Source organism: Aptenodytes patagonicus, chromosome W (genome assembly GCF_965638725.1).
Source record: "Aptenodytes patagonicus chromosome W, bAptPat1.pri.cur, whole genome shotgun sequence".
Classification (NCBI taxonomy): Eukaryota; Metazoa; Chordata; class Aves; order Sphenisciformes; family Spheniscidae; genus Aptenodytes; species Aptenodytes patagonicus.
In genome coordinates this window covers 48,127,551-48,153,469 of record NC_134981.1, presented here as the reverse complement: position 1 = coordinate 48,153,469, position 25,919 = coordinate 48,127,551, and the positions used below count along the sequence as shown (strand labels likewise).

General features: G+C 46.1%; 1 protein-coding gene across 1 annotated transcript in view; it reads left to right on the top strand.

Annotated features, from left to right (window-relative positions):
- Positions 1–1,601: 1,601 nt before the first annotated feature.
- LOC143172029 (UV excision repair protein RAD23 homolog B-like) overlaps positions 1,602–25,919 on the top strand; it is a 105,208-nt gene continuing 80,890 nt past the window's right edge. Inside the window, exon 1 of the mRNA XM_076361249.1 lies at positions 1,602–1,781. Coding sequence (XP_076217364.1) covers positions 1,716–1,781 — 66 coding nt within the window. The 5' untranslated portion in view covers positions 1,602–1,715. The remainder of the gene's footprint in view (positions 1,782–25,919) is intronic.

Sequence of the window (25,919 nt, the reverse complement as noted above, 5' to 3'; positions counted from 1 at the left end):
CCTGGAGGTATTTAAGACGTGTAGATGAGGCGCTTAGGGACATGGTTTAGTGGGCATGGTGGTGTTGGGTCGACGGTTGGACTCGATGATCTTAGAGGTCTCTTCCAACCTTAATGATTCTATGATTCTATGATTCTATGTTGTATACCTTGACTTTAGGAAGGCTTTTGATATTGTCTCCCATAGCATCCTTGTATCCATGTTGGGATGTTATGGTCTAGATGGGTGGACTAATAATGGATGAAAAATTGAGTGGATGATCAGGCTCAAAGAGTATTGTTTAATGGGTCATACTCTACCTGGAGGCCAGTTATAGGTGGAGTACTGCAGGGGTCTATCCTAGGACCTGGCCTGTGTAATGCCTCTATCGGTGATCTGGTGGAGGTGACAGAATGCACCTCATCAAATGTGCACCTCAATCAATGACACCAAACTCAGGGGTTGCAGTCGATATGCTCAAGGGTAGGGCTGCCAGTCAGAGGGACCTAGACAGACTGGAGGAATGGGCTAACAGGAACCTCATGAAATTTAACAAGGACAACTGCCAAGTCCTGCACCTGGGAAGGAAGAGCCCCTTGCAATGATACAGGCTGGGGACTGAGTGAGTGGCTGGGGAGCAGCTCTGCTGAAGAGGACCTGGAAGACAGTAAGCTAAACATGGGTCAGCAGTATACCCTGGCAGTGATGAAGGCTAACAGTATCCTGGTCTGTATCAAGAGGAGCGTAGCCAGTAGACTGAGGGAAGTGATTATTCCCCTCTACTCAGCACTTGTTAGACTGCATCCAGTTTTGGGCCCCCCCAACACAAGGAAGATGTTGCTAAATTGGAGCAAGTTCAGTGGAAGTTCCCAAGCTGGTCAGGGAGGTGGAGCACTTGCCCTATGAGTTGATGCTAAGGGAACTAGGCTTGTTGAGCCTGGAGAAGGCTTCAGGGGGAACTAATAGCAGCCCCCCCAATACCTATGAGGAGGTTGTCAAGAAGATGGAACCATGCTCTTCACAGCAGTGCACAGCAGGAGGATGAGAGACAATGGACATAAGTTGAAATGGGGGGAAGGGGGTCTGACTGAATATAAGGAAAGTTTTTCACCATGGGGACAATCAAGCAGTGGAACAGGGGCCCAGAGAGGTTGTGCAGTCTCTGTCCTTGGATGTTTTCAAGACCAGACTGGATAAAGTCCCTGAGCAACCTGTTCTGACCTCAGCTGCCCCTGCTTTGAGCAGGAGGTTGGACTAGAGTCCTCCTGAGGCGTCTTCCAACCTGAATGATTCTGTGACAACAGCAAAAATGGACAAGACATGAAGTGGCTCCTAACCTTAGCTTCAGAGAAGGTATGTGTTTGCTTGCACATGTTTGTACCTATGTGCATGCTCCTCTCATACCCTTCTTTCCATACTGTCATCCATCTTCTTCCTTTGTTGCTTGCGCACGCGTCCTTCCTTATTATTCACTTTCCCCTTCTCTATAGTCCCCGAACAGCGTCTATTGCCTGCTGTTCCTTCCCCCTCGTCTTCATACGCGGAACCTGTGCGCGTGTCCTTTCTCCCTCTTCCCCTCCTCCCTCCTTTCCGGGGCGGTGAATGCGATTCCGGGCCCAGGAGCGAGCGGCGGCGGAGGTGGCGGCGACGGGCGCTTCTCTATCTTTATTCTTTTTCTTTCTCTCACTCCTGGGACGTGCGGGAGCAGTGAGCGCGAAGGCTGCTTTGCTACCGCCATGCAGATCACGCTGAAAACGCTGCAGCAACAGACTTTCAAGATCGACATAGACCCTGAAGAGACGGTGCGGGCCCCAGGGTGGGGGAGGGTGGGGTAGCTCTCTCGCGCTCTGTTCTTTTAACTTGCATCGGTTCACTTCTGCTGTAGGCGCTGCACCTTCCTTTCTTGGGGAAGGGGGGGAGGCGGGCGAACACCCTACCCCTTTCTTGTTAGGGGTTGGCGGGCAGGGGCAAGAAGTGAAGGGGGGAGCAGTGTGTGTGTCCAGTTCTCCATAACCCCTCTCAATACTGCCCTTTCTCGTTTGGTTGGAGTAAGCCTGTGTGGCAGGTAGAGGAGGATAGCGTGATTTGTACCTTTTTCTTTGGAGGAAGTTGGCAAAGAGAACTGTACGGCGTTATAACCTTTTTTTCCCAGTAGCATGTCTGTGTGCATATGGGTGAGTAATGGGCATAAATTAACCTCTGCTGGTTTGTATAAGGAGTACTGGCAGTGAGTCATGGCCTTTTGGAGAGCGGGTATAGGGGAGGGCAGGAAGCGGGGGAAGTTGTAGGGTTCTTTCTGCAGAAGTATACGTTGAAGAGGAGCTGGTGGTTGTTTGCTCTTAGATGTGCTTGTGCTTTCCTGCTGGATGAGGTTAGTGTGTACTGGGAGCAGGATGCCTGTGTCTGAGGAAGGAGGGTGACTGTAGGGAGGCTTTCTTGTTTAGCCTACAATGCGGACTATAATGATTACTCTGTCCCTGTGGGGTGAGCAGGTGCATTTGAGATTCTGATAGCCACTTTTGGGGTGTGTATTGGTGGTTCCTGCTCAGCAGGTGTTTGGATATGTGTTATGATTTGTAATAGAATCAGTTTCTCTCCTTGGTAAGTTACCGTGACTATGCAATTCTGTAAGGAGAGGGGGAGAGGAGAGAAGAGAGAATTTATTTGTGGGTGGATGTTTCTCTGCTGGTGCTTGGAGTTTTTTTGAAAAGTCCTTAGGCAAATACAGTCGTACTGAAATGGGAAGAAGGGTCTTCAGTGTGTTTTCAAGGTTGGAAAGTTCCTTACGACTCCCCCTGAGGAATATGGATACTTATCTCTTACAGCAAAGTCTGGATGTCACTGCTGTCTTCCTTTAAGAGATTTGGTGAGTGTGACTTTTGGGGGTGTGTTTGAAACAGTCTTATATTACATCTGGGCCATGAAACTATGAAAGGCCTTAACTTTTCCTACTGCTGTTCTGAAGATTGATTACTTTCTCTCAAAAACATAATAAAGGAGAGCAGTTAAAGTCAGGTTACAGAGTTTCTTGAATCTGGACAGCGTAACTGAGGGAGATTGTGAATGTCTAATTGAAGTATGTGTTAGAGTCCTTCGGGGATTTAAAACACCAGTCTTTATTTTCTACTAAGAAAGATTTTTTTTAAAAAATATTTTTTTTCTTCTGCTCCCGATATTTAGTAAGGTCCTGGGAAATATGAGCAAGGACAGGACTGAAGGAATGTTTACCAATCAAACAAGCTTTCTAGTTTGAAACAGCAAAATGTATTAGGTAGAAGCTAGACTATGGGGAAAATAGAGAAGCATTCTGCAGAGTATAAATATAATTTCTACAGTTGTTCAGTAACTAAACAAAGAATATTCTCTAGTAAATTCAGGGCTTGGCTTGGAATCCTAATGACAGTAGGGAATACAGGTAGGATCCAGGAGTGTTTTGTGATGAAGTCTTGATCTTACTAATTCTAGAGCTGTGGGGGTAAAAAGTGTGTTTAAATTTCCTTGAGGTACTTAGAAAATTAAGGATGAACTTTTTTTGAGGAAAATGTGGAAAATACTAGAAGTAGTACAGCTTAATAAAAGGAAAGCATGTTTTTGAGTCCTCTTTTAAGAACTAAATCTGTTTAAATTGCTGGATCCTTTTAAAATGGCCCTTGTTAACTCTTTCAAAACTATTTGCTTGAATGTTCCCTTTTAGTCTGATTTTGAAAAAGGCTCTTTATAGCTTAGTGCCCTCGATTAAATTTGTGACTTCTGTTGAATATGTTAGCTTCTGGGAGTTCAGGAAATGTTTTATCTAATTGTTGTACTGTACTTGTGTACTTCACTGCTACACAAAGGCTTGTTTACGAGCTCTGCCTTATACTGTAACATGGTCAAATCCGATTTAGTTGTGATAGGCCCGGGAAACTTGTTGCTCTAAAATTGGCTTCTGTTTCTAGCATTTTCTGTCCTTATTCTTACTATAAATTTAATTTAAACAGACTTGATGTTGTAGTGCAAAGTAATATCTTGCTGATCCAGCAGTTCAGGCTCATTGCTCAAAACTCTTATTGGTGGTAAGGAAAATATTGAAGTATGTTGCTTCGTATTTAAATGTACCTTCCACTGAGAATATAATTAAGTAGCCATAATTCTTGTCGTGGCTTTTACACAAGTAACTGATCTCTTCTGTTTTATCAAGTGGCTGGACTTTTTAATTCAGAACCTGCACTTAATGTTAGCGTGACTTCAGTTTTTGTTTACTTTTGTTTTAAAGTATTGGTTTGCTGAGCATTTGCACTTAATACTGGACTTGAAGCATGAACTGTTCTGTTTGTGAGTGTGCTAGATGAAGACTGTAGAATACCTGAACTGTTATAGAATGTGGTTTAAGAGAATACTAGCCAAAGGCCCCGTTATTTGAGAAGCAAGCCTCATTAACTATGGAACGGAGAAAATGTGTCAGATGTGTCCTGGTTTCTAAATTTTTGAGGAAACTTATGAAACAAATGTGTGGGAATCAACATTGTACTCATGCTCTGTATGGGAGATGCAGTTACTGTTAGGGAATAGGGTCAAATCTTGCAGCCCGATAGAGGCAAGGCTGCCACAGCTCCATGCCCCCAGGTCCAACCAGTAGCAAGGCTGAGCATGTATTCCCAGTAGCCCCCCCCAATACACGTATACAACACATACACAGTCAGCCACACAGATAACAGACAGAAACACTCAACACTCACGCTAACAGCACCAATGACCTCATCCTGTTCCCCTCTCTGGCTGATCAGGATGATGGCCCGCTAGTGGGAATATATATATGTGTGTGTAAAAATATATTATTTTATAATAATTTTATTATTTTATAATAGTATGTTTATATATAAATAAAAGCGTGTGTGTGTACGTACAATTTAGATCTCTCCATTAGCTGGGCTCAGACACTCAGTCTGCTCAGTAGCTGGCCCCAGGATCCCAATCTCCCCAGTTGCTGGCACTTGGACATACAAGCCCCCAAGGCCACAGCCCCACTCCAGTTGCTGGTACAGACCTCCTTACACACACAGAGGCATACACAGAGCTGGCTAGGACTCCTCTGGTCCCCTAGTAGCATACCTCCCTGTGATCTCACTCTTAGAGAGACACCTGGCTCCCAGGTTCCTGCTTCCAGGCACTATGGACACACGGGCCCCTGTGACCTGAGGTTCCACTCCAGTTGTTGGCACTTAATTTACTCACTCTGGTCTCTCCAGTTGCTGGCACCACAGACACACTGGCCCTCTGACCCATGGACTGACTCCAGTCGCTGGCACTTGGACCCCCATACACACACGTGCACACAGAATAGAGAGTCTCTCACCCAGGAAAAGAAATAGAGTTAGAAATAGAGTTTAAGGAGAAGACAGGACAGACTGTGCCAGACAAGTTTACAGACTAGCCAACTATTTACATGTGACTGGCCCTTTTTATCCCCTTACCCCTCTATTTTCCCCACACTTGTGGGGTTCCTCCTCTAAACATCCCATAACAAGACCTGTGCAATCCCAAAATATTCTTCCCCTGCATCCCATGTGTCCCGTACTCCTAGGCAGCAACCCCCCTGTCAGTCAGAAAGGTGCTCGGGCATTGACTCATCTTGATGGGTTTCACCCCTGGACAAGGGCTGATGGCTCTGCTAGGACAGCCTGGGATGGGCCTCCCTCTGAGACCATAATCTGGGTTCCCTGCCTGCCATCCTGCCTCTGCTATTATGTGGAGGTGGGCCTTTGATGGGCTGATGGCCCCTGTGATGGGCCTGGGAGTAGCCTGGCAGGGTATTATTTGGGCTCTCTCTCTAGCCATTGTCTCTCTGAGCTCCTTTGTGGGTGTGCAGATGAGCTTTTTACCACATAATTTTGACAGTTGCCAGTTTGGATTTGAACAGATTAGTTGAGCATAATGCTTTCAGACTTGGCCAGGATAAATTAAAGCCTTTATTTATGTGGTTTCTCTTGTTTAGAGACCACTGTCATAGACAGTCAATAAAATGTTTTTGATCTCACACTCCTATCAGTAAAAAATTTTTGAGCATGCATCCTATATCATAGAATCATAGAATGGTTTGGGTTGGAAGGGACCTTAAAGATCCTCTAGTTCCAACCCCCCTGCCATGGGCAGGGACACCTTCCACTAGACCAGGTTGCTCAAAGCCTCATCCAACCTGGCCTTGAACACTTCCAGGGATGGGGCATCCACAACTTCTCTGGGCAACCTGTTCCAGTGCCTCACCACCCTCATAGTGAAGAATCTCTTCCTAATATCTAATCTAAATCTACCCTCTTTCAGTTTAAAGCCATTACCCCTTGTCCTATCACTACATGCCCTTGTAAAAAGTCCCTCTCCAGCTTTCTTGTAGGCCCCCTTCAGGTACTGGAAGGCTGCTATAAGGTCTCCCTGGAGCCTTCTCTTCTCCAGGCTGAACAACCCCAACTCTCAGCCTTTCTTCATAGGAGAGGGTGCTCCAGCCCTCTGATCATCTTCGTGGCCCTCCTCTGGACTCGCTCCAACAGGTCCATGTCCTTCTTACATTGGGGGCCCTAGAGCTGAACGCAGTACTCAAGGTGGGGTCTCACGAGCTGGCCACGCTTCTTTTGATGCAACCCAGGATACGGTTGGCTTTCTGGGCTGCAAGCGCACATTGCCCAGGTCATGTTGAGCTTCTCATCAACCAACACCCCTAAGTCCTTCTCCTCAGGGCTGCTCTCAATCCATTCTCCACCCAGCCTGTATTTGTGCTTGGGATTGCCCCGACTCAAGGGCAGGACCTTGCACTTGGCCTGTTGAACTTCATGAGGTTCGCACGGGCCCACCTCTCAAGCCTGTCAAGGTCCCTCTGGATGGCATCCCTTCCCTCCAGCGTGTCGACCGCACCACACAGCTTGGTGTCATCCACAAACTTGCTGAGGGTGCACTCAATCCCACTGTCCATGTCGCCGACAAAGATGTTAAACAGCGCTGGTCCCAATACTGACCCCTGAGGAATGCCACTCGTCACGGGTCTCCACCCGGACATCGAGCCGTTGACTGCAACTCTTTGAGTGCGACCATCCAGCCAATTCCTTATCCACCGAGTGGTCCACCCATCAAATCCATGTCTCTCCAATTTAGAGACAAGGATGTTGTGCGGGACAGTGTCAAATGCTTTGCACAAGACCAGGTAGATGACGTCAGTCGCTCTTCCCTTATCCACCAGTGCTGTAACCCCGTCGTAGAAGGCCACCAAATTTGTCAGGCACGATTTGCCCTTAGTGAAGCCATGTTGGCTGTCACCAATCACCTCCTTATTTTCCATGTGCCTTAGCATAGTTTCCAGGAGGATCTGCTCCATGATCTTGCCGGGCACAGAGGTGAGACTGACTGGCCTGTAGTTCCCCAGGTCTTCCTTTTTTCCCTTTTTAAAAATGGGGGTTATGTTTCCCCTTTTCCAATCAGTGGGAACTTCACCAGACTGCCACAACTTCTCAGATATGATGGATAGTGGCTTAGCAACTTCACCTGCCAGTTCCCTCAGGACCACGGATGTCTATTTATTTTTATATATATACATGTACCACTGTACTAGTATATTATGTATGTTATAAAACTTAGCAAAAAATAGAAATAAAAAAAATGAGGTAAAGATGAAATAATCAAGTTTTAATTTTTTTTTATATTAACAGTACAAACCCCTTATTGCTCACACTAAATAAATAATGTTTTTTAGTGGGAGCAGTGTGAATGAATATGCTTAATTTTTATTTTTTTTAAAATCTTGGTTTAACACTTTGTGATACAGCGATTCGAAGGTTTGGTTCTAAGTTCAGTTTATTTTGATACTTGGTTTTAATGTCTGTCATATCTTTGTGAGGTATCTTTTTCAGCTCCGTAGATCCAAATGGGAGAAGTGCATCATTGGCTGTGCTTACTAAATCATGATACTCATTTTTCAGTCCCACCCACCAATTATGCAAAGGTTTTTTTGAAATTCAGCTAGTAAAATTCCATCTTCCCTGACATCAATCAGTTATTCTTGCAAACTAATCGGAGGTATTGTTTTTTTCATATTTTTAACAAATGGGTTCAAAAGCTGCTGAAACTCTCCATTTGGAAGATTTTTAAACAGGTTAGAAAATTCCATTTCCAAGTTTTTTAAGTGTACAGATATGATAGTTTTTATAGGTGACACACATCGTTTTCAGCATCAAAATCGCATATGAATGGAAACATTTCCAAACAGCCTTTTTCAAAATGCCCTCTGCATAGCACAAGTTTCTTTCAAAAAGCAGTTACTTTCTCACTCATTGTGATTGTGATTTTTGGTTTTTTTTCTTTTCAAAAATATCTGCTAGGTAGCATATTACTGACAGCCACCTTTCATCACAGAAAAGGTCAGCAAATTTGGAACACGTGTCTAACAACTCTTTTAAGCTCTTTGCCAGGAGATAACCAGTGAACTTCTGTGTGGTACAGAAGATTTTCATGGTCACTCCCCATCTCATTACAAAGTATTGTAAAGATTCTGCTATTTAAAGGTCTTGTTTTTATAAAAGCAATCACATTGATGACATCCTGTAGCACTTTGTGCACTTCTGGCTCCAATTTCTTTGCTGCAATAACTTGCCTATGAATTCCACATGTGGTGCTATCTCTGTAACCTTACCCCAGAATCCTTTTTTTATTCCAGTCAAAGCAGCTGCTCCATCAGTAGTTACACTCGCAGAGTTTTTCCATAAAACATTGTTTTTATTAAAGAAGTAATTTACTGTTCAGAATATATCTTCTCTGGTACATCTTTCCTTTAGTGGCTCACAAAAAAAGTAGTAGTTTGTGTATTTTATTATTGAAACAGAATCTAGCAAATACCATAAGCTGAGACATGTTAGAAACATCTATCCTTTTATCCAACTGTATAGCCCACACAATGCGTAATTTGTTCTAATACTTGTTTCTCCAAATCTTCAGTTAGTTTAGTTAAAACTAGATAATATAATCCATAAATCCACTTAACAGGGCACACGTAAACTGTAATACATTGCACCATGCTGAAAACAAAGATAAGTGAGGGCGCCACTGTCAACCCCTCTGCATTGTGGAACACCTGCTCTTCCCTCCAGATACCTTGCTTACTGTATGTGACACGTGACTGTCTGACATACGGATGGAGTGAGGGCACCAGTGTCAATCTGTATATTAAATATTAGTAAAGCTTAATTTGTTTTTTAAAATATAAATAGAAGTTCTAATATTTTCTTCCCACACCCCAATGGATCATCTTGCACACTCCCTGGAGTGCGCACACCCCACTTTGGAGACCACTGATTATGAAACAGCGTGTGCATTAGGCTGTGTGTTTAAAAAAAAAAAAAAAATACACTCTGAAACTGATGTGGACTTATGTAGTTACATCTCTTGACTGAGGTGGCAGTGTTGACATTGTTTCTCATTGTGGGCTTCTAAGCCTAGTGCTGCTGGGAATGCCTTTTTGGAACTGCAATTACCATTATGTAGGCATGAAATGTAGACAGCCAGCATGGCTTCACCAAGGGCAAGTCCTGCCTGACTAACCTAGTGGCCTTCTATGATGGAGTGACTACATCAGTGGACACGGGAAGGGCTACAGATGTCGTCTGTCTGGACCTCTGTAAGGCCTTTGACACGGTCCCCCACAACATCCTTCTCTCTAAACTGGAGAGGTATGGATTTGATGGGTGGACTGTCCGGAGGGTGAGGAATTGGTTAGATGGTCGCATCCAGAGGGTAGTGGTCAACGGCTCAATGTCCAGATGGAGGTTGGTGACGAGTGGCGTCCCGCAGGGGTCCATATTGGGACCGGTACTGTTTAATATCTTCATCAGTGACATAGTGGGATCGAGTGCACCCTCAGCAAGTTTGCAGATGACACCAAGCTGAGTGGTGCGGTCGACACGCCAGAGGGACAGGATGCCATCCAGAGGGACCTGGACAAGCTCAAGAAGTGGGCCCGTGTGAACCTCATGAGGTTTAACAAGGCCAAGTGCAAGGTCCTGCTCCTGGGTCGGGGCAACCCCCAGTATCAATACAGGCTGGGGGATGAAGGGATTGAGAGCAGCCCTGCCGAGAAGGACTTGGGGGTACTGGTGGATGAAAAGCTGGATATGAGCCAGCAATGTACGCTTGCAGCCCAGAAGGCCAATCGTATCCTGGGCTGCATCAAAAGAAGCGTGGCCAGCAGGTCGAGGGAGGTGATTCTGCCCCTCTACTCTGCTCTGGTGAGACCCCACCTGGAGTACTGTGTCCAGCTCTGGAGCTCTCAGCATAAGAAAGACATGGACCTGTTGGAGCGGGTCCAGAGGAGGGCCACGAAAATGATCAGGGGGATGGAACACCTCTCCTATGAAGAAAGGCTGAGAGAGTTGGGGTTGTTCAGCCTGGAGAAGAGAAGTCTCTGGGGAGACCTTATTGCAGCCTGTCAGTACTTAAAGGGGGCTTATAAAAAAGATGGCGGCAGACTTTTTAGCAGGGCCTGTTGCGACAGGACAAAGGGGAATGGCTTTAAACTAAAGGGGGGTAGATTTAGATTAGATATTAGGAAGAAATTCTTTACTGTGAGGGTGGTGAGACACTGGCACAGGTTGCCCAGAGAGGTGGTGGATGCCCCATCCCTGGAAACATTCAAGGTCAGGTTGGACGGGGCTCTGAGCAACCTGATCTAGTGAAAGGTATCTCTGCCCACGGCAGGGGGGTTGGACTAGATGACCTTTAGAGGTCCCTTCCAACCCAAACTATTCTATGATTCTATGATAAATATGCTTTTAAAAAGCCATAATCTCAGCAAATATTCTGAACTTCCTTATCAAGTTTACTACTTGAAAATAAGTATGTTATTTCATTTTCAGTTTCACTGTGCTGTTAACCTAAACATTTTGATTGTCCAGAGAGGTGCGAGGAATATGCAGGGTGTCCGTAGTCCTCTGACAATTTCTAGTTAATGTAATATGGGTTCTCATATTTCACCATTCTGCCATTAGTGTTTAAACACCTAGGAAATGCTTGCTTACTTAAGACAGTTGTCAACAGGAAACTTGGTTATGGAAATTTGAAACTAACTTCTAGATGATCTAGTGCATCCTTGTTTTATTGTTAAATGTGTACTGGGACTTTTTGAATGTATATATAATATCTTTCTGGTGTTGGAGAATGCTGCATTTTAAGTTGAGAAATTTAGTTTAGGTACTAACCTAAGCTGAACTAAATGGCTGGGGAGCGGGTTCCAGCCAAAAGGAATTTTGCAAATGGAGCAGGGTCCAAAGAGGCTGTAATAAGGAAAAAATAAGGAGTGGCACATGTTTGGGTTTTGTAGCAAAAAAAGGAAAGAAATGATACAGCTTTTAGGGATATTTTTTGAGAAGAAACTGCTGTAGCAGAGAGCACGTATTACTTGATGTGTAGGGGATGTAAGCACCATTTCAATGGGGGGATAAAGGTGCATAGAATCCAATTAAAATCCAATAAACTAGAGAGGTGCTTCTTAGGGATGGAGTTATTAATATGTATGGGGGAGGAATATCCTAAAGTAACAAGTTACTTATATAAAAGAATCTGAAAAAATTAGTGATAAACTTGTAAGTCAAAGAAGGTTAAACTGAAGCTATCGTTTGGGTGGCTGGAGTATTATGAACCCATGTGAAAGTTTAGTTTCACTGGTTTGTATCTCTTCGGTACTTTTGAGCTTTGCTAAAGCACCTAATTTAATAAAAAATGTTTAAAATCCATGCAATTTTAAGACATACTTTGCATCCTTTCTCATTTATTTGGGGCAAGGAAAGAGATTTATGGAAACAAATGATGATTTGTAGTAAGATCTGCCTAGTGATACCTAGGGAGCTTTTAGAAATATAAACTGTAGGCTTCTGTTTCAAACACACCTACTGACCTAGCAGCACTTAACTGAAGCATAAAGGTTAACATGATTCTACATATAGCCTCATGGTTTATGTAGCCTAGAAGAAAGTGAAAATCCTTTTTCATAACTGTCGAACTCAGTCTCTAAAAAGATATAAACAAAAAAACGTTTTAGGATTTGTGCTGACTTCCTACGTCTGTCAGAAGAGTTGACTTTTGAAACAGTTCTGTGATAGCCAGAGTATCACTTTGTTCAGAAATGGACAGATTTGACCTTATGAAGCTTCTAATTTCTGAGGAACTATTAATTTATTCTTTTCCTCTTCTTAAATACCTTTGTGGCCATCTCCTTCCTAAGTGTGCTTCAGTATTAATTTCAGTAGCAGCAGTCTCTGATAAGAGAATTATTTTTTGTATTTCCCTGAGAACTAATATTCTCAGTGGTTAATTGGAGGAATAGTTTGTTATTAAATTATCTTTTTTTCCAAGCAACTGTGCTTTCCTTCTGGAGATAATCTCTCTTTCCCCACCCCCCTTCAGTCTTGACCACTCTTCTGGCTCAAGTTGGAGTTTTCAGGTTTTCTTACTACTTGGCTGCAGATCTAGACTTTCTCATCTTAAAGAATGTTTCCCTTACATTAAGTTCCAGTGAGTATGCTCAATATTAGTTGCCAAAGAACCTTGAAGAGGATGATGTTTATTCTGTTTTATGGAATATAAAACTTACTGAAGGAAAAGTTGAGAGAGCCTAAAATGTGCATGCAACTAATTTTATTAATAGTAGAATGTTTTTATGTTTAACATTTTTTCAAATATAGTAGTTCTGTGACCAATAAAGAAGTTAAGAACTTCTTTCGTTGTTCTTACCCAACTTAGCTGTTATAAAGAACAGTTTACATTTGATGTGCTTTAATAATCTGCCAATATTACATGTAATATTTTTCTACAATCCAACCTTTCCTTGTGCACAGATGGGACAATAAACCATTGTGGTGGGTTGACCTTGGCTAGCCGTCAGGTGCCCATCAAGCTGCTCTATCACTCCCCCTCCTCAGCTGGACAGGGGAAGAGAAAATAGGATGAAAGGCTCGTGGATCGAAATAAGGACAGGGAGATCACTCGGCAATTACCATCACGGGCAAAACAGACTCAACTTGGGGAAATTAATTTAATTTATTACCAATCAAATCAGAGTAGGGTAATGAGAAATAAAGCCAAATCTTAAAACACCTCTACCCCCACCCCTCCCTTCTTCCCGGGCTCAACTTCACTCCCAATTTCTCTACCTCTTCCCCCAAGCGGCACAGGGGGATGGGGAATGGGGGTTGCTCCAGTGCGGGGTCCCACCGACAGGAGGCAGTCCTCCATGAACTGCTCCAGCATGGGTCCTTTCCACAGGCTGCAGTCTTTCAGGAAGGGACTGCTCCAGCATGGGTCCCCCACAGGGTCACAAGTCCTGCCAGCAAACCTGCTCCAGTGTGGGCTCCTCTCCACAGGGTCACAGGTCCTGCCAGGAGCCTGCTCCAGCGCGGGCTCTCCACGAGGTCACAGCTTCCTTCAGGGCACATCCACCTGCTCCGGCATGGGGTCCTCCATGGACTGCAGGTGGATATCTGCTCCACTGTGGACCTCCATGGGCTGCAGGGGGACAGCCTGCCTCACCATGGTCTTCACCACGGGCTGCAGGGGAATCTCTGCTCCAGTGCCTGGAGCACCTCCTCCCCCTCCTTCTTCATTGACCTTGGTGTCTGCAGAGTTGTTCCTCTCACATATTCTCACTCCTCTCTCCCGGCTGCTGTTGTGCAGCAGTTTTTACCCCTTCTTAAATATGTTATCACAGAGGCGCTACCACCGTCGCTGATTGGCTCAGCTTTGGGCAGTGGTGGGTCCATCTTGGAGCTGGCTGGAACTGGCTCTGTCAGACATGGGGGCAGCTTCTGTCATCTCACAGAAGCCACCCCTATAGCCCCCCAGCTACCAAAACCTTGTGTCGTGGTTTAACCCCAGCCAGCAACTAAGCACCACACAGCCGCTCGCTCACTCCCCCAGCCCCAATGGGATGGGGGAGAGAATCGGAAGAGTAAAAGTGAGGAAACTCATGGGTTGAGATAAAGACAGTTTAATAGGTAAAGCAAAAGCTGCGCATGCAAGCAAAGCAAAACAAGGAATTCATTCACTGCTTCCCATCGGCAGGCAGGTGTTCAGCCATCTCCAGGAAAGCAGGGCTCCATCACATGTAACGGTTACTTGGGAAGACAAAACGCCATCACTCCCAACGTCCCCCCCTTCCTCCTTCTTTCCCCAGCTTTTATTGCTGAGCATGACATCATATGGTATGGAATAGCCCTTTGGTCAGTTGGGGTCAGCTGTCCCAGCTGTGTCCCCTCCCAACTTCTTGTGCACCCCCAGCCTACTCACTGGTAGGGTGGGGTGAGGAGCAGAAAAGGCCTTGACTGTGTGTAAGCACTGCTCAGCAGTAACTAAAACATCCCTGTGTTATCAACACTGTTTCCAGCACAAATCCAAAACAGAGCCCCATACAAGCTACTATGAAGAAAATTAAGTCTATCCCAGCCAAAACCAGCATACTTTGCCATGTAAACCCAATACAACCATGAAGATAAATATATGGGCTGTGTGTGATAACAGATTGTTCTGTACGTAATTGTGTCTTATTTAAAGTTAATTTACAGTTATAGTCAGTATCCAAAGAAGTCTGTCCTTTGTACAGATAATCAAACATACTAGAAGAAGCTACCTTTGGAATTTGGGGGGGGGGGGGGGGAAGTAAATGGTATTTAAGGATTACTGTGTCCTAAACCAGAGTATATTACCTTTTACAACCTCATTTCTGCCCTCCTGCATACAAGCACATAATTTATTAGCAATTGTTTTGCATGCAATTTCACTATATTTCTAAAGTATCTCAAATATTTTTAAATTAATACTTATACAGCTACATAAACTTATGGGACTACAAGAAGCATCTGCCAATGTCTTTTCCCATCAAGGAAGATTGTTTCTTTGGTCACTATTCCTCACAGGATAGTTGCTTATTTTAAGTGGGCGCAGTCAAAGAAATTACATTCTGCTTTACAGGATCACAGAATCGTTGAGGTTGGAAGGGACCTATGGAGATTGTCTAGTCCACACCCGTCCACACCCCCCCCAAAGGCAGGGTCATCCAGAGCAGGATGCCCAGGACTGTGTTCATTTGGGTTTTGACCATCTCCAAAGATGGAGACTCCACAACTTCTCTGGGCAACCTGTTCTAGTGCTTGACAACCCTCACAGTAAAAAAGTTTTTTCTTCTGTTTAAATGGAATTTCCTTATTTCAATTTGTGCCCACTGCCTCTTGTCCTGTCACTGGACACCACTGAAAAGATCCTGGCTCCATCTTCTTCAGACCCTCCCTTCAGATATTTATATACATTAATGAGATCCCCCCTCGAGCCTTCTCTTCTCCAGGCTGAACAGTCCCAGCTCTCTCAGCCTTTCCTCATAGGAGGGATGCTCTAGTCCCTTTATCATCTTTGTGGCCCTCTGTCGGACTCTCTCCGGTATGTCCATGTCTCTTGTACTGTGGAGCCCAGAACTGGTCTCACCAATGCTGAGTAGAAGGGAAGTATCACCTCCCTCATTCTGCTGCCTAATGCAGCCCAGGATACTGTTGGCTGCCTTTGCAGCCAGGGTGTGTTGCTAGCTCATGTACAACTTGGTGTTTGCCAGGACCCCTGGGTCCTTCTCTGCAAAACTGCTTTACAGTTGGTCAGCCCCCAGCATATATTGGTGCATGGGGTTATTCCTCTCTAGATGCAGGACTTGGCACTTCCCTTTGTTGAACTGCATGAGTTTCCTGTCAGCCCATTTCTCCAGCCTCTCGAGGTGCCTCTGGATGGCAGCACACCTGTCTGGTGTATCAACACTCCCAATTTTGGATCATCAGCAAACTTGCTGAGGGTGCATTCTGTCCCATTGTCCAGGTCATTAATGAAGAGGTTAAATGGGATCAGACTCAGTATTGACCCTTGGGATATACCACTAGTGACTAGCCTCCATCTGGATGTTGTGCCATTGATCACAACCCTTTGAGGTCAGCAGTTCAGCCAGTTTCTAATTCACCTCACTGTCCAATGCTCTAGTATATACTTCATCAGTTTGTCTATGAGGATGTTGTGGGAGACAGCACTGAAAGTCTTGCTGAAGTCAAGATGAACATTATCCACTGTTCTCCCCTGTTGTGGTTTAACCTCAGTCAGCAACTGAGTACCACACAGCCGCTCACCCACTCCTCCCCCCCACCTCCCCGGTGGGATGGGGGAGAGAATTGGAAGAGCACAAGTGAGAAAAACTCGTGGGTTGAGATAAAAACAGTTTAATAATTGAAATAAAATTATAATAATAATAATATGATAATAATAATAATACACAAAGCAAGTGATGCACAGTGCAATTGCTCACCACCCACCCACCGATGCCCAGCCAGTCCCCGAGCAGCGGCCCCCCCGGCCAGCTTTCCCCAGTTTATGTACTGAGCATGACGTCACATGGTATGGAATGTCCCTTTGGCCAGTTTGGCTGTGCCCCCTCCCAGCTTCTTGTGCACCTCCAGCCTTCTCAGTCGGTAGAGCATGGGAAGCTGAAAAGTCCTTGGCTAGTGTAAGCACTACTTAGCAACAACTGAAACATCGGTGTGTTATCAACTTTGTTCTCATCCTAAATCCAAAACACAGCATTGTACCAGCTACTAGGAAGGAAATTAACTCTGTCCCTGCCGAAACCAGGACATCCCCTCATCCACCAAGCCAGTCATCTCATTGTAGCAGGCTGTTGTATTGGGTTTATGTGGCAACGTTTTGGTAGTGGGGGGTGGGGACTGCAGGGGTAGCCTCTGTGAGAAGAGGCCAGGGGCTGCCATGTGCCAGAAATAGCGGGTTCCAACTGGCTCAGTAACATCTCCACCACTGGCCAAAGCTGAGCCAATCAGTGAAGCTGGTGGCACTTCTATGAAAACATTTTAGAAAGGGTAAAACGCTGCACAGATTGGGGGGGGGGGGGGAAGTGTGAGAAACCATCCTGCAAACACCAAGGTTGGAGAAGAAGGAGGGGGAGGATGTGCTCCAGGTGCTGGAGCAGAGATTCCCCTGCAGCCCGTGGAAGTTTTGGAAGAGACCACAGTGGACCAGGAATTCTCTGCAGCCTGTGGAGAGGACCACAGAGGAGCAGGTGGATATTTCCTGAAGGAACTGCAGCCTATGGAGGCCCCATGCTGAAGCAGGTTTATCCTGAATGACTGCAGCCCAGGGAGAAGACTGATGCTGAAGCAGGGGTGTCGTGGTTTAATTTCAATCGGCAACTAAGCACCACGCAGCCGCTCGCTCACTCCCCCCCACCCGGTGGGATGGGGGAGAGAATTGGAAGAGCACAAGTGAGAAAAACTCGTGGGTTGAGATAAAAACAGTTTAATAATTGAAATAAAATGATAATAATAATATGATAATAATAATAATACACAAAGCAAGTGATGCACAGTACAATTGCTCACCACCCGCCGACCGATGCCCAGCCAGTCCCCGAGCAGCGGCCCCCCCGGCCAGCTTTCCCCAGTTTATGTACTGAGCATGACGTCACATGGTATGGAATGTCCCTTTGGCCAGTTTGGCTGTGCCCCCTCCCAGCTTCTTGTGCACCTTCAGCCTTCTCAGTGGGTAGAGCATGGGAAGCTGAAAAGTCCTTGGCTGGTGTAAGCATTACCTAGCAACAACTAAAACATCGGTGCGTTATCAACTTTGTTCTCATCCTAAATCCAAAACACTGTACCAGCTACTAGGAAGGAAATTAACTCTATCCCTGCCGAAACCAGGACAATATCCACCCCTTATTCTATACCATCTGCATCATGCTCAAGTCTCATATTTTCCAGTACATTTTCATTAATCACCACCCCTTTTTTTATATATATATATATATACACACACACACACAGAGATATCATTCCCTTCGTCTGTGGGCCATCCCTCTAAAATGTTCGGTGAGTTCATTTAGTCCATGACTTCGGGCTCCATCTGTCATAATAATCTTTCAGGGCAGGAAAAATGGAGATGGTATGTGGTGTTGGATTGTTTCATGTTGAAGTCAGTTCTGGTACCATCATCACTGTGCTTTGCTTGGTTTCACTGAAGTTATTCTTCATTAGTCTGGGTGATTCTTATTGTAATAACATTAGTATGGCATATAATATTATTAGTATAACTATTATAACTATAATTAGTACTTAACATCACATAATTCAGATCATTGGCTATTCTCACCCAAAATCAAATCCCCCTGAGGTACACATCGGACTTCCCCATCCTTCCGCATTATCCACCAAGTGCACCCGGGTCCTTGAGCAAAAGCAATCCCACGGATGGGTCTGCCTCTGCCCGAGGCAGGAATAACCCAGACTGTCTTCCCCAGCATATTTTTTATGTGAACTGCAGGGACTTTATTCCCATCTACAGTACGTAAAAGTTCTGACTGGGCAGGGCCTGCTCGATTGGCAGATCCCCTCGTGTTGACTAACCAGGTGGCCTTTGCTAAATGCGTATCCCAATGTTTGAACGTCCCGCCACCCATTGCTCTCAGTGTAGTCTTTAACAGTCCATTGTATCGTTCAATTTTCCCAGAGGCTGGTGCATGACAGGGGATGTGATACACCCACTCAATGCCGTGCTCTTTGGCCCAGGTGTCTATGAGGTTGTTTCGGAAATGAGTCCCGTTGTCTGTCTCAATTCTTTCTGGGGTGCCATGTCGCCATAGGACTTGCTTTTCAAGGCCCAGGATAGTGTTCCGGGCAGTGGCATGGGGCACGGGATATGTTTCCAGCCGTCCGGTGGTTGCCTCCACCATTGTAAGCACGTGGCGCTTGCCTTGGCGGGTTTGTGGGAGTGTGATATAATCGATCTGCCAGGCCTCCCCATATTTATATTTCAGCCATCGTCCTCCATACCAGAGAGGCTTTAACCGCTTGGCTTGCTTGATTGCAGCGCATGTTTCGCATTCATGGATAACCTGGGCTATAGTGTCCATGGTCAAGTCCACCCCTCGATCACGAGCCCATCTATATGTTGCATCTCTTCCTTGGTGACCTGAGGTGTCATGGGCCCACCGAGCTAGAAATAACTCACCCTTATGTTGCCAGTCCAGATCCCCCTGAGCCACTTCCATCTTAGCAGCCTGATCCACCTGCTGGTTGTTTTGATGTTCTTCAGTGGCCCGACTCTTGGGTACGTGAGCATCTACGTGACGGACTTTTACAACCAGGTTCTCCACCCGGGCAGCAATATCTTGCCACAATGCGGCAGCCCAGATGGGTTTGCCTCTGCGCTGCCAGTTGCTCTGCTTCCATTGCTGCAACCACCCCCACAGGGCATTTGCCACCATCCATGAGTCAGTATAGAGATAGAGCACTGGCCACTTTTCTCGGTCAGCAATGTCTAAAGCCAGCTGGATGGCCTTTACTTCTGCAAATTGGCTCGATTCACCTTCTCCTTCAGCAGTTTCTGCAACTTGTCGCATAGGACTCCATACAGCAGCTTTCCACCTCCGACGCTTTCCCACAAGACGACAGGACCCATCAGTGAACAGGGCATATTGCTTCTCATTTTCTGGTAGTTCATTATACATTGGGGCCTCTTCAGCACGCGTTACCTCCTCCTCTGGCAATATTCCAAAATCTTTGGCTTCTGGCCAATCCATGATCACTTCCAGGATTCCTGGGCAACTGGGGTTTCCTATTTGAGCCCGTTGTGTGATCAGTGCGACCCACTTACTCCATGTAGCATCAGTTGCATGATGTGTACAGGGGACCCTCCCTCTGAACATCCAGCCCAGCACCGGCAGTCAGGGTGCCAGGAGGAGCTGTGCTTCAGTGCCGATCACTTCCGAAGCAGCTCGAACCCCTTCATATGCTGCTAATATCTCTTTTTCAGTTGGAGTATAGCGGGCCTCCGATCCTCTGTATCCCCGACTCCAAAACCCTAGGGGTCGACCTCGAGTCTCCCCTGGTGCTTTCTGCCAGAGGCTCCAGGTAGGGCCGTTCTCCCCAGCTGCGGTATAGAGTACATTTTTTACCTCTTGCCCTGCCCGGACTGGCCCCAGGGCTACTGCATGAACTATCTCCCGTTTAATTTGTTCAAAAGCTTGTCGTTGCTCAGGGCCCCATTTGAAATCGTTCTTCTTCCGGGTCACTTGATAGAGAGGGTTTACAATCAGACTGTAATTTGGAATGTGCATTCTCCAAAAACCCACGACGCCTAAGAAAGCTTGTGTTTCCTTTTTGCTAGTTGGTGGAGACATGGCTGTTATTTTGTTGATCACATCCATTGGGATCTGACGACGTCCATCTTGCCATTTTATTCCTAAAAATTGGATCTCCTGTGCAGGTCCCTTGACCTTACTTTGTTTTATGGCAAAACCGGCCTTCAGCAGGATTTGGACTATTTCCTTCCCTTTCTCAAAAACTTCTCCTGCTGTGTTGCCCCACACGATGATGTCATCAATGTATTGCAGGTGTTCTGGAGCTCCACCCTGTTCTAGTGCAGTCTGGATCAGTCCATGGCAAATGGTAGGGCTGTGTTTCCACCCCTGGGGCAGTCGGTTCCAGGTGTACTAGACGCTCCTCCAAGTGAAAGCAAATTGTGGCCTGCACTCCGCTGCCAAAGGGATTGAGAAAAACGCATTAGCAATATCAACTGTGGCATACCACTTGGCTGCCTTTGATTCCAGTTCGTATTGAAGTTCTAGCATGTCTGGCACAGCAGCACTCAGCGGTGACGTGACTTCATTTAGGCCACGATAGTCTACTGTTAGTCTCCACTCTCCATTAGACATTTGCACTGGCCATATGGGACTGTTAAAGGGTGAGCGGGTCTTGCTGATCACTCCTTGGCTCTCCAGTCGACGAATCAGCTCATGAATGGGAATCAGGGAATCTCGGTTGGTGCGATACTGCTGCCGGTGCACTGTGGTGGTAGCGATTGGCACTTGTTGGTCTTCGACCTTCAGCAACCCCACAACAGAGGGGTCCTCCGAGAGACCAGGCAAGGTGGACAGCTGTTTAATTTCCTCCGTCTCCAAGGCAGCTATACCAAAAGCCCACCGGTACCCTTTTGGGTCCTAATAACCGAGATACTGGTCCGTACAGGTGGGGAGTAGAACCTATCCTCTTTGAATTTCTGGACCTCCCGGGACAGTTTCTCCACAGCCGAGATGAGGGAAGATGAGAGACTTTCGTCATATTGCCGGAGTTGACCAGCCAATTCATCCACCGTTTGTTCCTCTCCATCTTTCCAGGTCATCACTGCCAATGAATTGGCGTATGACGATGGTGAGCTCCTTATAAACTTCCGCCACATGGGTCGTGTGCACTTGACTTCATCTGGGTCTTCAGATAGCTGTTCATTGCTCAGGTCACCATAAAACATCTCCAGCACAGCTAATTCCCTCAGGAACTGGACACCCTTCTCCATGGTGGTCCACTTCCTTGGGCGACATATGACATCTTCCTTAAAGGGATACCTTTCCTTCCTTCACGCTTGACAAGAGTCGCCTCCAAAGGCTGAGGACTCGTGTCCCTTTTCCAATCGCTTTGTCAATGCCCCCTTCCCTAGAAAGGGATCCCAGCTGCTTGGCTTCCCTACCCTCTAATTCCAGGCTACTGGCCCCATTATCCCAGCATCGGAGCAGCCAGGTGACAATATGCTCACCTGGACGATGGCTGAAATCTTTTTGTATATCTCGCAGCTCACTCAGGGATAGAGATCGGGTGGTCACTGCCTCGTTTATGAGTTCTTCCTCTTCCTCCTCCCCGATCAGCGGCCGGCTCTCCTCCTCCCGTTCTCGTGATGGCCCTTCTCCAGGGTAGTCGTACAGTTCTTCCTCCGGTTCCCTTTCAGAAGAAGCTTCTTCCTCCCTTACTAAACGAGCCAACTTCCGCTTCCAAAATTTCTTCTTGTGTACAGGGGCGACTGATACCAGCACAGGCTGGTTCTTTGGTTCAGCCACAGGGCGTGTTGCCGGGGTTGGAGTGGCTGCAGTGCAAGTGCATGTCACCAGAGTCTGAGTGGCCGCAGGGCCTGTCGCCAGGATTGGAGTGTCTGCAGTGCATGTCGCCGGGGTCTGAGTGGCCGCAGAGCCTGTCGCCGGGGTTGGAGTGGCCGTAGGGCGTGTTGCCCGGGTTTGAGTGGCCGCAGGGCCTGTTGCCGGTGTCTGAGTAGCTGCAGTGCATGTTGCTGGGGTCGGAGTGGCCGCAGGGCCTGTTGCCGGGGTCTGAGTGGCTGCACGGCATGTCGCTGGGGTCGGAGTGGCTGCAGGGCGCGTTGCCCGGGTCTGAGTGGCCGCAGTGCGTGTCATTTTACTGTCAGAGCCAGAGACCTTCTCTTCCCTTTGAGGGCACTGAATGGTGTTGAACAGGGCTCGGTAGGCATGGGCCAGGCCCCAGCACGTTGCAATGAGCTGCATCTCTCTGGAGTTGCCAGGGTGACAGCATACTTTGTCCAAATATTCTCCTAACTTTTCAGGATTCCGCACTTGCTCAGGGGTGAAGTTCCAAAACACTGGGGGTGCCCATTGGCCTAGGTACTTGCCCATCTTGTCCCACACACCCTGCCACTCATGACTATCCAGCCTTGGGGCAGATCTCTGGATGATATTCTTAAATTGCTTACCAACTTTAGACAAAACCGAAACAATATTCCCAAGAAGTATTAATAGAAGTATCTTAACTGCCCAAGGATGTTCAAAATACTGAAAAATTACTGTAATGAAGGAGGAAACATTATAGAAGAAGGTAGTGACCCTGCCATTCTGTATTTCCTCCATAAAAAAACTCTCAGAAAAGTTACTGCAATTGCTAGTTGTCTCCATGAAATGGTCTCCGTGGTACAGTAACGGCTTCATTGCGAAACTTACATACCACACTAACGTCAAGGTCAATGTTCTAAAAACAATCCTCACAAGCGAGACATCACTAATCACTGCAGACCACAGCAAACTGCAAAACCCAACACCAATCTTTAACATGTACAGCAGGAAAAAGAGCGCGATGCAGATTATACAAATCAATATCGAGAACAGAGAAACCAACATTGTGACCCACAACTACTAACAGATATAAGTTCTTTAATACACTCCGGTTAACCTGTTATTATCTCAAACCCTTCGTGCCCCACGTTGGGTGCCAAAAAGGACTGTCGTGGTTTAATTTCAGTCGGCAACTAAGCATCACGCAGCCGCTCGCTCACTCCCCCCCGACCCCGGTGGGATGGGGGAGAGAATTGGAAGAGCACAAGTTAGAAAAACTCGTGGGTTGAGATAAAAACAGTTTAATAATTGAAATAAAATGATAATAATAATATGATAATAATAATAATACACAAAGCAAGTGATGCACAGTGCAATTGCTCACCACCCGCCGACCGATGCCCAGCCAGTCCCCGAGCAGCGGCCCCCCCGGCCAGCTTTCCCCAGTTTATGTACTGAGCATGACGTCACATGGTATGGAATGTCCCTTTGGCCAGTTTGGCTGTGCCCCCTCCCAGCTTCTTGTGCACCTCCAGCCTTCTCAGTGGGTAGAGCATGGGAAGCTGAAAAGTCCTTGGCTGGTGTAAGCATTACCTAGCAACAACTAAAACATGGGTGTGTTATCAACTTTGTTCTCATCCTAAATCCAAAACACTGTACCAGCTACTAGAAAAGAAATTAACTCTATCCCTGCCGAAACCAGGACAAGGGGAAAAGTGTGAGGAGGAAAGAGGGTCAGAGAAGAACTGTTATGAACTGACCACAACCCCCGTATACCCCCTGTGTCACTTGCGGGGGTGGGGGGAGGTAGAAGAGTCAGGAATGAAGGAGTGAAATTGAGCCTAGGAAAAACAAGGGTGGGGTGGGGGGAAGATGTTTTAATTTTTGTCTTTGTTTCTTACCATCCAAATCTATTTTAATTGACAATAAAATTAATTTTCTGCAAGTCAAGTCTGTTTTGCCTGTGATAGTAATTGGTAAGTGAACTCCCTGTCCTTATCTGGACCCATGAGCTTTTCCATCTTATTTTCTCCCCCTGTCCTGTTGAGGAGGGGGAGTGACAGAGCGGCTGGGTGGGGGTCTGGCAGCCAGCCAAGGTCAACCCACCACAGATATCACGATGGTTAAGCATGATTTCTGCTTCATAAATCCCTGCTGACTACTCCAAATTGTCGTCTTATCCTCTGTTCATTTAGAAATGGTTTCCAGGATGATTTGCTCCATCACCTTCCTAGGGATTGACGTAATGTTGATCAGCCTTTAGTTCCCTAGACCCTCCTTCTTGAAGATATGAGTGACACTTTCTTCCAGTCCTCAGGAACGTTCCCCAATCTCATGATTGATCAAAGATTATTGAGAGTGGCCTTGCAATGACATCAGTCAGCTCCCTCAGCACTCGTGGGTGCATCTTTTCATGTCCCATGGACTTGTGTATGTCCAGTTTGTTTACATATTCCCTAACCCAGTCCTCCTCCACGAAGGGTAAGTTTTCCTTGCTCCAGACTTCTCCTCTGGTCTCAGGGGCCTGGGATTCCTCAGGGCAAATCTTCCCAGTAAAGACCGAGGCAAGAAGTCACTGACTACTCTTGACCTTTTCCATGTCCTTTGTCACCAGGTCCCCTGCCCCGTTCAGCAGCAGGCCCATATTTTCCCTAGTCTTCCTTTTGTTCCTGATGTGCTTTTGTCATGGATTAGGTCAGGACAGACTAAATGCATGCATTAATTACTGTGCAATAATTGGATCTGTGTGAAGGAGTTTGAATATTTATTGTCTCTGCATAGAAGTGATTAATAATGCAAAGAACACTTCAGAGCTACAGAAAAGTGATTATCTCTACTTCCCCTTTCCTTGCTGACTGGAGCAGCAGTTGTCAGTAGCCAGGCGAAGGATGCTGAGTGTGCTGGTTCTGGTTGCATGAGCTTGGTTCCAGGTATCCCTGGAGGTCCTCTGCAGTCAGGCATCTCCAAAGGTAAAGTTGTGCTGCTCCCCTTCAGGCTGAGGTGGATGAGTTTTATGAGGTGGACAGCATCTTCCAGATTGTCTGATTTTTATTGGTTGGTGGGACACTACGAGCTGTCACTCGTTGATTGGTGTAACGAGTTGTTGGGCAAATATTCTTGTATAAGTTTAATTTTCCTATTTCTGCCAATTATGCATTTTTTTATAACACCTGTCTAATTGTGCTTTATCTAACAAAAGTTACATCTCTAACAACTAAAAAGCAATATACCAAAGGTCAAACTGTAGGCCTCTGACATTGGCCTAATTACTTGACTGATGTCAGCTCAGTAGGAATAGACAACTTGTAGAAGCCATTCAACAAGCCCTTCACATCCCTCACCAGATTCAAATCCATATAGGCTTTAGCTTTTATAACTGCATCCATGCACACTTGGACAGTGTCTCTATGTTCCTCCTGGGTCACCTATCCATACTTCCACTTCTTTTACACTTCTTTTTTATGCCTGAATTTAGTCAGGAGCTCCTTGTTCATTCATTTAGGCCTCCTGCCGCCTTTACTTGATTTCCTACTCGTTGGTATGAACCAATCTTGACTTTGGAGGAGGTGATCCTTGAAAATGAACCAGCTCTCCTGGACCCCTTTTCTCTCCAGGGCTGTATCCCATGGGATTCTTCCAAGCAGATTCCTGAAGAGGCCAAAGTCTGTTCTCCTGAAGTCCAGGGTTGTGATCCTGCTTTTTGCCTTGCTCCCTCCTCTGGGTGGAGGAGGGTGAAATACAGCAAGTCTCTTCAACTAGAACATATGAGGATCAGCCAAGAAGCCTTCCAGGCTCTCCTGTTTTTTTGTTTGTCACTGCAGGGAACAACAAAAGAACATGGAGAAGAGGGGACTGTTGGCTGCTATAGACACATTGGGTAGGAGTGTGGTATAAAAATGTTAAGATTGACTCATTACAGTTCTCCCTGTTTCTGTGATTCCATCTGTGTTTCAATCTGAGGCGTAACTCAATAAGAATTGGAGCTGAAATGCACATTTGT